Source organism: Mauremys mutica, chromosome 12 (assembly GCF_020497125.1).
Source record: "Mauremys mutica isolate MM-2020 ecotype Southern chromosome 12, ASM2049712v1, whole genome shotgun sequence".
Lineage (NCBI taxonomy): Eukaryota > Metazoa > Chordata > Testudines > Geoemydidae > Mauremys > Mauremys mutica.
Genome location: NC_059083.1, coordinates 28381491 through 28396905, shown reverse-complemented (window position 1 = coordinate 28396905; position 15415 = coordinate 28381491). Strand labels below are relative to the sequence as shown.

The 15415-nt window shown below is 54.9% G+C and overlaps 1 protein-coding gene across 4 annotated transcripts in view; it reads left to right on the top strand.

Annotated features, from left to right (window-relative positions):
* The window catches only part of LOC123346099 (butyrophilin subfamily 1 member A1-like), a 38410-nt gene extending 23677 nt beyond the window's left edge, over positions 1-14733 (top strand). The window contains exons 6-9 of one of the 4 annotated variants that reach the window (XM_044983318.1): positions 7427-7447; positions 7555-7581; positions 7727-7753; positions 14085-14733. In XM_044983318.1, coding sequence (XP_044839253.1) covers positions 7427-7447; positions 7555-7581; positions 7727-7753; positions 14085-14644 — 635 coding nt within the window. In that variant the 3' untranslated portion in view covers positions 14645-14733. The remainder of the gene's footprint in view (positions 1-7426; positions 7448-7554; positions 7582-7726; positions 7754-14084) is intronic. The other 3 variants (XM_044983320.1, XM_044983317.1, XM_044983319.1) reach the window with 3 other exon arrangements.
* Positions 14734-15415: the final 682 nt, after the last annotated feature.

Genomic DNA, 15415 nt, shown 5'->3' with positions numbered 1-15415 from the left:
CCACTGGTACCGGCCCATATGCAGCCAACATTAAAGTGCTGTCGCGGCAGCGCTTTAACATCACTGCCCCTTTTGTCCCCCCCCCATTGGCGGTCCTGCTGGACCCTACTGGCAGGGCGGCCGACAGGAGAGAGGAGGGGTAAAAGGGGCAGCTGCCCCGGGGGCTGGGGCTCCCAGCTGCTGCCACCAGTACTGTGGCCAGAGCCCCGGGCCCTTTTAAATCACCACCGGAGCCCTGTGTGGTGTGGGCCAGGGAGCGCGTATGGGATGGCTGGGAAAGGCTGAGCCCCCAGCCCCGCCCCTTCCCCCCGAGGCCCTGCCCCTTCCAGGGGCCTGGAGCCGGGGCCCCATACCAGTAAGTCTTCTGTGTTACTTTCACCCCTCGCAGAGCTGCTCCCTTCAGCAGGTGTTGGGGGGGAAGGTATTTGCACAGAGACGATTCCAATAGGGAGGGAGGGGAGAGGGAGAGTAAATGCATGTTCTGGAGAAAGTGCAAAACACCCGTGGGATGGAACAATTAGAAATAACGTGCTGGTGTTTGAAGGGGTGATGGGGAATGTCTCCGTATTGTCACCAGAGCCTAAGCAGTGAGCTCAGGGCTGCTCGCGCTGACACAGACGGGCTCTGAACGGGAAGGGGCCAATTGTCCTAAAACCCCTTGGAAGTTACAGACACGGCACCCTGAGCCCAGGCCTGAGTCACCGTAGCCCGGCTGGGCCAGAGTCATTGCTGAGGACTGTGAGACTTGTCCAGTATTTAACAGAATCCCTCACATGGGCTCCCCCCCCCCCCTTCAACAGCCATGTAAAAAGGGAAGGGGCAAGATTTCACCCTCAGTGACCCTGGTGTGTGTGTGTGTGTGTGTGTGTGTTCGTGTTCGTGTTCTGGTATCCAGGACCAGGAGGCATTTTGTACTTGGGGGAAGGGAGGGAGAATGTATCTCCTCTCTCCCCTCCCCGTTTTAGCAGGCAGAGCTCACACTGTATTTGGATGGAGGAAGGAGGGGCCTGAATTCACTGTTCCTCACCCCGGCAGCCTTTGATGACAGGTAGCTGCCCCACTGCCCTCTGCCCCAATATTTGCCATTGCCCCATTGCCCTCTGCCCTTGCTCCACTGCCGCCCTCCCCAGTACCTGTCCTCATCCAGCTGTGAGGGAGAAACACACAGAAGTTGGATGTTTCTGTTAAAATGATCAGCACTGAGATAATTGGAAATGGTGACAATTAAATTGTCATCTATCAGGCTTTAGTGTCAGCATCCCAACCCCACTGTGCTGAGTGTGAGCAGCAAACAGCGCTGCCTGCAGACTCAGGCAGATCTCCCTGGGCTGGAGCACTGCTTACACTCGGGTTACTTGATCAGTGTCACCTTTATACCCAGAAAGGCTGGACACGTTTTAATATATGGAGGGTGAGATTTTCACCCCCCTCTCAACTGCATCATGTTCAGTAAAAGGACCAGAGCAGCGTAACAGGGCTCCTGAAAACCTGGATCCAGCTGGGGGCAGATTCCTCCACTGCAGCAAGGGCATAAAACAGTTGCAGGCTGCCCTTACACCCTCACAAGCTCTATTGTAGGGAACATATGTGAGATGGGACTGGGACAAGAGGGGTGTATCAGGGTGGGACCACAGTGCAAGGGCTGGGCCTTAAGGAAAATGGCACCCTGGGTAGACTTGTATTTTGGTGCCCCTGGCCCCTGTGGGCACAGTGCTCCCCCCTATTTCCCTGTTCCCTGTGGGTGCCCTCAGTGATCCTGGCCCCCACGGGCTCCCCCTTCACTCCAACCCCTGCACTGTGCCGCCTTCTCCCCAACCCCTGCCCCCCGTACCCTTAATCCCTTCACTCCCCATCTCCTGCGCTCCTAACCCCTGCCCCTGTCCTGTGTCCCGAACCCCTGCACCCCCTTCCTGTGCCCATGTGGGAGAAGTGACCTGAATGCACGGAGCATCTGGCATTGCTGCTCCCTCCCACCCTTGAACACTGCTCCTCTGCACACCCCTAGGGGCTGGGGGGGCACGATGGAGGAGCGATGTCAAGGTTCCCTGCATCCCAGGTCACTTTCCCTGCCTGGGCTGTGTAAGGGGAGGGCAGGAGAGCAACAGCTCCTGATGTCTTGCCTCTGTGAGTTTGCTCTGCTCCCCTGCCTGCCAGGAGCAGTTTCTGATATTACATAAACAAAGCCAGAAAAACTCACTCTTCTTACGGAATGTGTGTGTTGCCATGGAGCTATACACCGGTGTAACAAAAGCGTTTTAAATTGCCACTTTACCTTGTACCTGTGTAACTTTCCCATGCAGACAAGCCCTGCATTGCTGCAGGGGTTGATCTGGCATCCAGAGCACCCAAGATCAGGAGGATACAGGGCAGAGCTTAAAGTTGCCTGAGCCCTCACATGCTCCTGGGCTGCAGGTTCTGAGCACAAAATCTCACCCTGAGAGTTTAGGTCACGGAGCATAATTATGTGGCAAATCTTTAACAAGAGGGTAGCACATTTTGTTGATTACATAGGCCCAGTAGTAATCCCAGCTGGGCTCCTCCCCATCTCCATTCCCCTTCAACTGGGTCCCTCTTCTCCCCACTCTGGCCATAACCTTATCGAGCTTGGTGAAAAGCAGAAAACTGGAAAAATTAATTTCCACTAAAATCAGGCTTTTCTGATTGTTACCCAGATCAATAGCGTTCAGACCAGAGCAGGGATGAGAATGGCCTGGCTGGACTCCAGGGGTGAGGAGACCAGCTGGGTGTGTGGCTGACACTGGGGCAAGAAGCGTAGCTGGGGAGGGGATGACTGGAGTGTAATGAGGGGCCTGCTGACCCTAACTCTAACCTCACCCACAGCTTAAACCCTAACCCTGAGGTCACTGCCTCATCCTGTATCTTGAGGGATCAAACGGTGATTTTAGTGGAAATCCGGCTTTTACAGTTCTCCAGTTTTCACCAAAATCAGGAGTTTTCTGCCCATTGAAGCCTAGAACATGCCCTGAAACGCTGGAGCTGATGGGACGTGGTTTTCAAAAGTTCTCCCATTTCAGACCGACAGAAACGCCACCGAGTTGAGTGTGGGGCCTCCCTTCACTCAGCAAGAGGGGAAAGGAGACAGCCATTTACTTGTGTTTTAACTGCACTAGGCCTTGTGTCCACAGTATAATGCTCGCAATGAGAATAGTTAGGCAGAGCGCCTCTATGGGTATGGCTACACTTGCGAGTTGCAGCGCTGGTAGTTTGCAGCGCTGGTCGTCCAGCTGTGCAAGGCCAGCACTGGAGTGTGGCCACACTGACAGCTACCAGCACTGCAGTGTGGCCACATTTGCAGCATTTGCAGCGCTGTACTGAGAGGTGTATTGTGGGCAGCTATCCCACAGAGCACCTCGTCCGATTTTGGCGCTGAGTATTGTGGGAAGGGTAAGGAAGTGTGTGGGTCTTTCCGTTTCCTGTGCCAATGCCTCGTGGTGCATCGCTTCACTTCCCAGCAGTCACAGTTTTCCCGTCCACGTTTCTTGCCATTGTGAGTGCAGCACGCTTTCTGTGTGAAATGGAGCCTGAGCTGCTGAGGACTTTGCTGATGACTGTCGCCAGCACATCACGTTTGGCAGTTGAGCTATTCCTTCAGCTCCAAAGTGACAGTGAGGAGTCCGACGATGATCAGGATTTGCCTGACGCGTGTGACATGAAATTGCTTGTGGCAGTAACGGACATGCTCAGCACTGTGGAACGCCACTTTTGGGCTCGGGAAACAAGCACTGAGTGGTGGGATCACATAGTCATGGAAGTCTGGGATGACGAGCAGTGGCTGCAGAACTTTCGTATGAGAAAAGCCACTTTCATGGGACTCTGTGCTGAGCTCGCCCCCACCCTGCGGCGCAAGGACACGAGATTGAGAGCTGCCCTGACGGTGGAAAAGCGGGTGGCTATTGCAATCTGGAAGCTGGCAACTCCAGACAGCTACCGGTCGGTTGGGAACCAGTTTGGAGTGGGAAAGTCGACCGTGGGAATCGTTTTGATGCAAGTTTGCAGGGCCATTAATCGCATCCTGCTAAGGAGAACCGTGACTGTGGGGAACGTGCAGGACATTGTAGATGGATTTGCAGAAATGGGTTTCCCTAACTGTGGAGGGGCAATAGATGAGACGCATATTCCTATTCTGGCACCACCCCACCTAGCCACCGAGTACGTTAATCGGAAGGGGTATTTCTCTATGGTTCTCCAGGCGCTTGTGGATCACCGTGGGCGTTTCATTGACATTTACACAGGCTGGCCTGGAAAGGTGCATGATGCACGCATCTTTCGGAACAGTGGCCTGTTCAGGAAGCTGCAGGACGGGACATTTTTCCCAGACCGGAAGATCACAGTAGGGGACGTTGAAATGCCCATTGTGATCCTTGGGCACCCCGCTTACCCGTTAATGCCTTGGATCATGAAACCCTATACAGGGAAGCTGGGCAGGAGCAAGGACCGTTTCAACTACAGGCTGAGCCGGTGCCGAATGACTGTGGAGTGTGCTTTCGGGCGTTTAAAGGGGCGCTGGCGAGCGCTTTATGGGAAGCTAGACTTGGGGGACAGCAGCATCCCTGCGGTTATATCCGCGTGCTGCACCCTCCATAATATTTGTGAAGGGAAGGGTGAAACATTCAGCCAGGCATGGACCAATGAGGTACAAGTCCTGGAGGCTGAATTTGCACAGCCAGAGAGTAGGGCTACTAGAGATGCCCACAACAGTGCTAAAAGGATTAGGGATGCCTTGAGGGAGGAATTTGAGGCTGAAAGCCAACCGTAATGGTTTTTGCCTTGACCAGGAGTGAACTGCACTGGTTACAGTGCTTTTAAGTGCCTGTGTTTTCCTTGGGGTTCGTTGTCTTTCACTTTATGCAATAATAAAAACCGTTTCATAATCAAAGAAATCATTTATTTAAAAAAAAAGGAAAAGGGCAGGGGGGTTGGTTGTTGGACTGTACATTCATAGGTTTGTATATGTACTGCCAGGAGTGCTGTGCACTTCAGGATTATAATGCTGCATGGTGATGGGGGTTGAGTGCAGAGGGTAAGGTTCGTAGTTCTCTGGGCTCATAGGTGACCGTACAGGTGTCAGGGGCAGCTGGTGGTGCTGTAGGTAAGAACCTGGATGCTGGGGAACGGGGTTTAGAGCTGACATTGGTGCACAAGGGAAAGAGGTTTGGGAGGGGGAGCGGTTGGCACGGTAGTGCTTTGCCTGCATTGCTACCAGTGACTGCATACAGTCTGTTTGGCGCGCCATGAGGTTTATAAGCTGCCTCGTGGTTTTCTTCAGCGACAACTCCTTTCTCCTGCTTTGTGTTTCCCTCCAGTGCTGAATTTTGCCTCTCCATTCCTGCGTAGTTTTATTGTCTCTTGCACACTGATTCAGAACTGCATTCACCAAATCTTCCTTGCTTTTCTTAGGCTTCCTCCTTAGGTTTTGAAGTTTTTTTTCAGTCTCTGATAAGGCCGGTCCAGGACTAGTCAAGGACACTATAAAAATACAGCAAATGATACATTGTAAGAGAGCATGCACTGTGTATAATCTCAGTGAGTTACTTTCCAGTCTCACACTGTAGCATTCCTCAGACATTTCAAACACACCTAGAGAATTCACAGCCTCGCAGAAATGGTAAGTGAGGGTAAGGCAGTAGAGTAAAAGTTAATAAAACCTGGGAGACATGGTTTGCCTGGGCAGGGGGCTTCTTGGTTCATGGGTGCACTGCTGTTTGTGGGCTTTGGGGAAGGCAGAAAACTGCTGTTGGGACCTGCAATGAAACACTGTGCCTCCCTCCATTTCACACAGGAGTTAATACTTGAAGATATCTCCCTGCTGCGGGTTTCCTGGGAAGCAAGGGAGGGTCTCCTACAACAATGCGGATTCCGCCCTGGCCCCTATGCAGCTTGCCTGTGTGCAGCAATGGTTCCCCCACCCCTCCTGGAACAGTGGCGCGGACGCGTTAGCCTGACTGGGACAGGGACCACACTGGCTCTCCCTTTAAACTTGCTCAAGCGCATTGCCTATGCTCTTGCTGAAACTTTTGAGGAGATTACAGAGGCAGATTACCGCGACGTGATAGACCACATCAATGGGATATTCCACGTCTAGGCATGCAAGCATGCAGGCATACCACCCCCTCCTCTCCCAAAACATTTGCATTGCAATAAAAGCTGCTTACCTGGGACCTGCTCCTGTGATTCTTCTGAACCAAGTTCCAGGTGCTGCGACTGGCTAGCTTCCTCCTGGCTTGAGAAGAGCTCCTGACTGCATGCCTCCTGAGACTCCGGGGTGTCTCCCCCCATCACAGTAGCCTCACTGTCTGTTTGGATCTACCCCTCCACCTCCCTCTCCTCTACCGGCTCTGAACTGTCCATCGTGGTCCTCGGATTTACAGAGGGGTCACCCCCATAAATCGCATCCAGCTCCTTGTAAAAACAGCAGGTCGTGGGGGCAGCGCCAGAGCGGCGGTTTCCCTCGCACGCTTTGCAATAGGCACTCCGCAGCTCCTTTACTTTAACCCTGCACTGCAGTGCATCCCGGTCATGGCCCCTTTCCAGCATGTCTCTTGATACCTGGGCAAAGGTATCATAATTCTTACGGCTAGAGCGCAGCTGTGCCTGCACAGATTCCTCCCCACAAACACTGATGAGGTCCATCAGCTCGCCATTGCTCCATGCTGGGGCTTGTTTGCCGCGTGGAGGCATGGTCACCTGGAAAGATTCACTGATTGCACTCCACACCTGGCTGAGCAAACAGGAAGGGGATTTTTAAAATTCCCGGGGCATTTAAAGGGCGGATCCCCTGACGCCAGGGCAGTAGAGTCTGAGCTGATGAGCAGAGTGTCTGAACGGGCATTCTGGGATACATCCTTATACCCTGGAGGCCAATAACAGTGCTGGTGTGTGGCCACACTTGATGACCAGCGCTGCAGCACCAGTGCTGCAATCTTTATTCCCCATGCTGAGCCAGGTGTACGGCCAGCGCTGCAGCCAGGGAGTTGCAGCGCTGGATGTGCCCTGCAGGTGTGGACGGTTATTAATTGCAGCACTGGAAAGCCTCCACCAGCGTTGCAACTCGCAAGTGTAGCCATACCCTATGTGTGTTCTACTTTCTACCAGTAGAAAAATGACTCCTATGAGCTTGCAATACTTTCAGATAAATCTTCTACCTTGTAACACATCTCTCCTGTTACTCACTTGCAGCGGCGCATCGAGCAGAGAGAGGTGAGTCCCTTTGTTCATTGCAATGGGTAAGGGAGGGGGAATCTCAAACTTTACAAGTTCCGAAGACACCCCCCACCCCCAGGGCAGGTATTCAGAGCTCGCACTATGAACTGAGAGTCAGTTGGGTTTATGTGGTATGGGATCTTGTTGAATAGCCTCCTTTATCTTTTATCACATGTTTACTCGTTTCTCTTTGCTTTACTTTTAGAGAAACTGCAGGGTGAACTCAGTAAGTTGCCTTTTATTTCTAGTATAAACCTTGCTACAAAATTGTATCGTATTCGGAGTGTCTGTGTTCAGGGGAGGTCTCATCTCTCTGTCTGTGTTTGGTTTCAGAGTGGAGAAGAGCCCTACTAAATGCAGGTAAATAAATTTGTGGTTTTGCTAATAGATAGTTATCATACAGAAATATATTTTCTCTTATCATAAACTTTGTTAGAGATTGTTTTCTATTCAGCAAGTCTGTGTTCAGGGCAGTTCTCATTTCTCTCTATTTGCTTGATTTCAGGTTGGGAAAAAGCCCGACAATATGCAGGTAACTGTGCTGTAAGCTCCGCTGAAATGAGATCTGTCAAAACCCCACCAGCCCCTGAGAGCTCTCTGCTCCTTTGCTTTGGAAAAATGCTGAGTAATTTCCCCTCCACTTCACCTTCCCAATATGGTATCTGGGTCGTGCCTGATAGACATTATCTCACCTAACCTTAATAGGCATTAAACTGCTCAAATCTCCCCTCCCCACAGCAGGGTTTTCATGCTCATACAGGCCTTTAACCTGCAATTTCCTTCTACAATACTCTGAAGGGCTAAGAGCTGGTCAGTGTCTCCATGGATTTTGGGCTGAGGCAGGCCCTGTCCCCGGTGCAGAGGCAGATGTTTTTATAACCAGACTGTGAAACTCACGGACACAAGTAAAACAAACTGTGCCCACACGGCAGTTTTCCTGTCTCTCAGCTGTGGCTGAGCTGTGTTTTACATTCACACCCAGCCTCCTGCCTGACCTCTGTGTGCACTGGTGCATGCTGGGGGAGACTGGGCAGTGCCAGCAGAGGTTAGCAAGCCCAGGGGACATGCATACACATAGCAGCACCAGTAGCCCAGGGGTCAATGAATTCTGGGGTATCCTACCACACAGAGCTGGGAGGGATGGGGGCGCTCTGGCCACCATCTCCTCAGGGAAGCCAAGGCCTGAACAGGCCCCAGGGACGGTTCCTCCCCAGGGAGAGGTTCCAGCAGGTGTCAGGGCTGAGCCACGATGGCAGGACAGTGTGGGGCTCACGCGGACGTTGTGATGTCTTCGTCTCCTCGATACACAGAGCTCCAGCAGCTGGGGTGTAAACCCCACTCGTACCCCCAGCACTGAACTCACTGACACTTTCCCAAGACTCCTCTCCTCCTGGGGTTGGGGAGTGAGTAAGGGGCACTGGAAGATGGGGGAATGGGGCCATGGCCCCATCACTTTTACCAATGGGAGGGCTGTTCCCTTCCACTTTTTACAGGCTGTTAAATGGGGGGGGGCAGGGATGGAGAGGAGCGACCAGGGGGTCAGGGTGTTGGGGGGAAGAGGTGGAGTGAGGGCGGGGGCTCGGGTCGAGGAGAAGGAGCGGTGTGAGAGTGGGGGTTCAGGGAGAACGGGTGGTGTGGAGGCAGGAGCTTGGGAAGAAGGGCCGGCATGAGAGGGTGGGTCCACGGTTTCAGCACTGGTGACCCCTCTACTTTTAGGGAGCTTCCATCACTCCTGGGGAGAGCACCATCCGGGATCCTGATCCACGGGCACATGTGTGTCTTTGCTGGGTGTACAGAGCTCTCTGTGTGGAGACTTTCACGCTCACCCAAGAACCTGTGCTGGGAGGCCCCACTGCCCAGGAGGCCGAGGGCTCTCACTCCCCTGCCCTGGGGGTGAAGGGAGGGGCCCTGGGGCTGCTGTTCCCCATCCCAGGAAGGGGGTGAAGGGGATGTGGACACAGACAATGTCCCCTCCTGCACTGTGAGGGGCAGACCTGGCTCCACCCTGGGCTTCAGAGCCTGAGCTCCAGCCAGAACCTGAAAATCTATGCGGCTATTTTTAGTGCCAAAGAGGGAGCCCCGCAAGACTGAATCTGTCCACCCTGTTCCAAGACTCGCTGCTGCAGGCTGTGTAGAAGGACCCAAAGTGTCTCCAGAGTCTGGGTGTGAAAGTTCCCAGTGGGTCTGTCCCAGGGCTGGTTAATGGGAGCGAGGGGGGTGGCTGGCCCAGTCGTTAGATGGAGACACCTGAGCTCCTGGGGCTCTGAGATGGTCTCTGTGACTGTTATCCGCTCTGGGAGATGCCCAGGTGCAGCTGCAGAGGGTCTGTGCCGCTAGCAGCGTCCATGGGACAAATGGCTCTGGGCAGAGAGTTCAGGCTGGAGCCAAGTCTCCATTTTCAGCCTGATTTGTGCGGGTGAGATCAGGGCCCAGGGGGCATTTGTCTGCAAAGGGCAAATTAAACAGCAGCTCTGGAGTGTTTCATCGCTGATGTCCTGAGCCTGGCCTGCCTGTAACTGCGTTTCTGGGGATGTTGACAGTCTCTCATTGCAGGTCACTGGGATTGGGGCTCCTAAGTTGCTCAGACAGGTTTGCAGTGGAGCTGGGTGAAATGATTTCAACAAATAGTTTATTTTGGATCAACAGAAACTATTCGTGAATCCATGTCGGGTTTGCTGACTAGTTTCAATTAAGAGAAAAAGGTGCTGCCGCTTCCCTTGTAGCCTTTAGCCCAGTGGCTGGGCCCTCAGCTGGGAGCCCCAGGTTCAATCCCCCGTGTGATGCTATGAAGGCTTGAACCGCTGAGCTCCAGGTGTCTGATGACGTCCCCCTGTGTAAACACTGCCATGGGCACTGGGCCAGACCGTGGGAGTGAGAATGACTCTGCAGCCATGGGCGCCGACTTATATGGGCTCCTGGGGCTTTAGCCCCAGGAATATTCACAGTCAGGGGCTCTGCCCCTATCTAAGCCTCCCTTCTCCTTGTCCCCAACTGCCCCCTCCTGAGACCCCACCCAACTTTCCCCCCCCCCAGGACTCTCCTACCTGTCCCCTGATAAACCTCCTGGACTCCCATGCCTATCCAATTGCTGCCTGTCCCCTGACTGCCCCTCCGAACCTCTGCCCCATCCAACCCCCCCTGCTCCTTGTCCCTTGACTGCCCCCCAGAACCCCCTACCTCTTCTCCAACCCCCAAACCGCTTACTGTGTCACTCAGACCAGCGTGTCTGGCTCCGTGCAGCTCCAGACAGTTGCTGCCATGCTCCCCCATGGAGCCCACAGCCCTCTCCCACCCCCAGCACCTGCCTTCCAGATTTGAACACCTCAAAATTCAGGAGTGCTCAAGCTCTGTTTGGGCAGCTTTTACTTAATTTCTCCCAAATCAGTTTCCCCTGCAAGGTGCCAACTGAAGGTGTTGGAGAACAGAGAGATCGGGTGGCCTCCTAATGCCTGGAAAAGAGAGAGAGGCCGGAGGAGGGAGTGTCAGTGCCTGTGCGGACTTCCGGGAAGTGCATGGTGTGGAAGGGGATACTGTGTTGCTTTGGAACAACTCCATACAAAGCCAGTCAGGACTCTGGGGGAGCCTCCTCTCTCGGAGCATACTGGCTCCAGGGCAAGAAGCTTACACCTTCCTGGGTCTGACCTCAGAGCATTCAGCATGCCCTTCCACACCATGCACTTTCCACAGCGAGTCTGCCCAGGCTGGTCCTGGGGCAACCAGAGGTCCCTGCACCCCAACTCCGCAGTCAGATGTGACTCTCAGCCAGACAGTAAAACAGAAGGTTTATTAGATGACGGGAACACAGTTTAAACAGAGCTTGTTGGTACAGAAAACAGAACCCCTCTGTCAGGTCCATCTTGGGGGGTGGGGAGCCCAGAACCAAGTTCTGGGTCTCTCCCCATTTCCCCAGCCAGCTCCAAACTGACACTCCCTCCTCTGGCCTCTGTGTCTCTTCCAGACAGGGAGGCCACCTGATCTCTTTGTCCCCAACACCTTCAGTTGGCATCTTGCAGGGGAAACTGAGGCACCCACACAGTTTTCAGAGAAAATATTAAGAACATTCTCACTTTTGTTGCACAACAGGTGCAACAAAATATAATACTGTATATTGAAGTAGGCAAGTGCTGCTTCTGACTTTCCACTTTTAATTGACCCTTGTAATCTTGTGGCACTGACGCGTTGTAGCTTCATTTTATATCGGCTTACAGGGCGGGAGCGGGGGGGCACCACCATTTTGGTGTCCACCAAAAATTATGCAAACCTGCCGCCTATGTCTGCAGCCCAGTGAGTCAGGCCCCCGCCTGGGAGCTCAGAGTCCAGCTCCCCTGCTCCAGTGACCCTGTAATTATTGATCCATAATCCCAGTGATGGGAGGGGTTACGGCCCCTGGCACAGCAGTGTTTCAGGCCATGTCTGCCGGGGTTTCCTTGCACTGATGTAGCTGCACCGGTGCAAACCCCTAGTGCAGACGCGCTGCGCAGGTGTGAACTGGGACTGGTCCCCGGTGCAGCTTCTCCCAGATGGAGGGGGCAGTAAGTGGGGAAATGCCCCCTCCCCTCCCCACTGCCCTGGCCTCATTAGCAACAGCCCATTAGTGCGCATTTATACCCCCCACCACCCCCCGAATCTTCCACTGTAACGCCCCCCAAGTGAGCCCAATCCAGACCACTGCCCCTGTTGGGGTGGGGCTGGGCCTGGCAAGGAGAGGGTCTGGCTGTGGGGTTTCCCTGGCTGGAAGGTGGGGCACATGGGTCCTGCCAGCATGGAGAGTCCCAGCTGCACCCCCAGTGTGTGTGGGGACAGCACCGACCTGCTCTGAGTGAGAAACCAACCACACGTGGCCCCAAAGCAACAGAGATTCCCTGGGGCCTGCCTCTCCCTCCCCCTTCTCTGGCTGCCGCCCCTCCCTTACCCTTCCCTCAGCCCTGTGAGGGACCCTGGACCCTGCGTCTATTCTGACCCCTCACCAACATCCCTCCCGCTCTTCTCACTCCCTTTCTGCTCCCCTGGGCCCCTGCCCCTCTACTCCCACTTTGCCTCCCTGGCACATGCCCCTGCCCTCCACCCATCTCTGCCCCACTGGAACAGCCCCTCCCTTCTCCCCCTGCCATCCTGGCATCTGCCCCTGTCCCCTAAACATCCTCTGCACCCTGGAGCCCACCCATCACTTCACACCCCCGCTATGTCCTGGCATCCACCTCTCCCCTTTCCCTCCTCTGTGCCATGTCTCCCACCCCTCCCCTCACCCTCCTCTGCTGTCCTGGCTTTTTCCCTTCTTACTCCCCTCAGCCCTCCTGGCACCTGCCCCTCTCCCCACCCTCTCTGACCCCTGGCACCCGCCCCTTCCCTCGTCCCCCTGTGCCCACCCCTCCTCTCGCCCCACTCTGACCCCCTGGCACCTGCCTTTCCCCAATCCCCTCCCCTAACACCTCCCTCTGCCCACCTGCCCTGCCTCTCACCCCTCTCTGCCCCCTGGTGCTTCTCCCTCCCCTTCTCTGCCCCCCCTGTGCCTGCCCTTCTGCTCAACCCCTCAATCCCCTGGCACCTGCCCTTTCCCTTCCCCCCGCACCCTCCTGCTGCCCCCTAACACCTGACCCTCCCCTTGCCCCCTTCCTTCCTGGTGACCACTCCCTCACCACCTTCTGCCCCACTGACCCTGCTCTCCTCTCGTCCCTCTGCCACCATCGCCCTTGCCACCTTCTCATTATTTCTCACCCCTGCCCCTCCCCTCCCCCTCTGGCTCCGTGACACCTGCCCCCCTCACCACCCCTCCAGTCCCCTGGTGCCAGCTCCTCCTCTGCCCCAAGTCCCAGCTCTACCCTGGCCCCATCTGCCTCCCTGGTGCCTGCTGTTTCCTTTGCCCCCTCTGCCTGCCCGGTGCAAGTCCCTTCCCTCGCCCCCCTTTGGGACCCCTGCTCTCAGCCCTTCCCCTCACCTCAGCACTGCCCCACCCCTCCCCTCCCCCTCTCCTAACCTCTGGGCCCCACCTTCCCTTCATCCTCCCTCTGCCCCCCTGGTGCCCACATCTCCCTGCACATGCCTCTGCCCCCCTAGGGCCTGCCCTTCTCCACACCCCTCTCTGCCCCCCGTCTGCTCACCTGCTCCCTCACCCCCCATTCTGCCCCTTTGGCACCAATGCCTGTTCATTCGCTCCCCGCCATGGTTCCACTTACCCCACTCCTCATCGTCTCACCCTCTGGCACCTTTCCTTCCCCTTGATGTCCCCTGCCCCATTGGAGCTCCCCCATTCCCTCACACCTCTCTGCCTCCTGGTGCCTGCCCCTTCCCTTGCTTCCCTGTGCCCCCTGGGGTCCATCCCCTTCTTCTGCCCTGGTGCTCACCCCCCCTCACCTCCTGCAGCCCCTTTGAAACTGCTCTTCACCCCCTCTGCCCTCTGGTGCCTGCCCCATCCCTTGCCCCCCGCAGCCTCCTGGGGTCTGTCCCCTTCTTTTCCCAAGGAGCCCACCCCTCCTCTCCCCTCACCCCCTGCAGCCCCCTAGAACCTGCCCTTCCCTTCACACCCCTGTCCTCCTGGTGCCACTCCCTTCCCTTATCACCCCATAGCCCTTGTGCCTGCCCCACCCCATGTCCCTCCCTCCTCCCCCTCTGCTCCTGTCACCACCCCCTCCCCTTTCCTCTCCCAGCATCACTATCACCTCCCCTCCCCCACCTCCCCTGACACCTTCCCACCCCTCCCCCGCTCCTCCTGCCCTTTCCCCCATTGTCTCCTCACAGGCAGAGGGGCCCTGACTCCCCTCAGCCAACAACCCCCCCCAGCGATTAATGGGGACACAGGTTAGTTTCCCTTTGATCCCAGTGACCAACCTCTGCCCCCAGCCCTGACTCTGTGACTCTCTCCCCAGTGGACGTGACTCTGGATCCAGACACGGCAAATCCCTGGCTCATCCTGTCTGAAGATCGGAAACGTGTGAGACTCGGAGACACACGCCAGGATCTGCCCAACAACCCTGAGAGATTTGATTCTTGTGTCTCTGTCCTGGGTGCTGAGGGGTTCGCGGGCGGGAGGCGTTACTGGGAGGTGGAGGTGGGAGACAAGACAGGCTGGGACCTGGGGGTTTGTAGGGAATCTGTGAGCAGGAAGGGGACGGTCACAGCCACACCTGGGAATGGATATTGGGTTGTGTGGCTGAGGGATGGGGGATACAAGGCCCTCACCTCCACCCCGACCCCCTTCCCAGTGAGCGTCAGGCCCAGCCGGGTGGGGATTTTCCTGGACTATGAGGCGGGCGAGGTCTCGTTTTACAATGTGACTGACAGGTCCCATCTCTTCACTTTCACTGGCACCTTCTCCGGGAAGCTCCGCCCTTATTTCTGTCCTGGTCTCAGCGCTGGGGGTACAAAAGCGGCTCCCCTGATAATCTGCCCGGTCCCAGCTCAGGCCGGAGGGAATCTTGGTCCCTGATAGTGACCCTGCGGCACAGACTGGCCCTCCCAGCCCTGCTGCTCTTCCCGCCCCCAGTGGTGGGGGCCAGTTACTGCAGCAACTGGACGTTTTGTGCTGACCAGACGCTGCCAGTTTCCCTTTTCACCTGGAGGTTCCAGTCGAAAACCGGACACCTGGGAACCCCCAGCCCCCACCTTCCCCGTCCCCTGCCCCAGGGGTAGCAGATGGTGGGGGATGGGGTCATTCACTCAGGTCAGAATTTTCTACCCCTGTGAAATCTCAGTATAAATATGAAAGAAAAAAGATTATTCTAATTTAGAAAATATTATTGTAACAAGGTGTAAATACAAGAATATTTTAATTTACATTTAAACACTATTTCAAAATCAAGCATCTAAACACATTTTTAGAACTGGAATTTTTTACATTTATTTTTGGATTCTTCCCTCAAATCTATAGTGAAGTTTAACGTCTCTAAATAACGTCATTTGTATTTCAATTGTGGAATTTCAAGAAATCCAAAATATTTATCTTAACAAAATAAACTATTAAATTGTCAGACTGGGTTGTTCAGTTACAATGTACATGTGTCATAAACATCACAACTACACACATGTGCAGCTGCTCTTCCCCCCACCCCTTATTGTCTTAACTGGTTTTCTCTGGAAGTCAGAGCACATACACCCACCTCCTGCACTACACCTTTGAAAATTAATAGGTTAAAAAATGATGGAATTAATTAAGCAATATATTTAAGTTAACTCACACAAGAATATATAATGTTCTTTG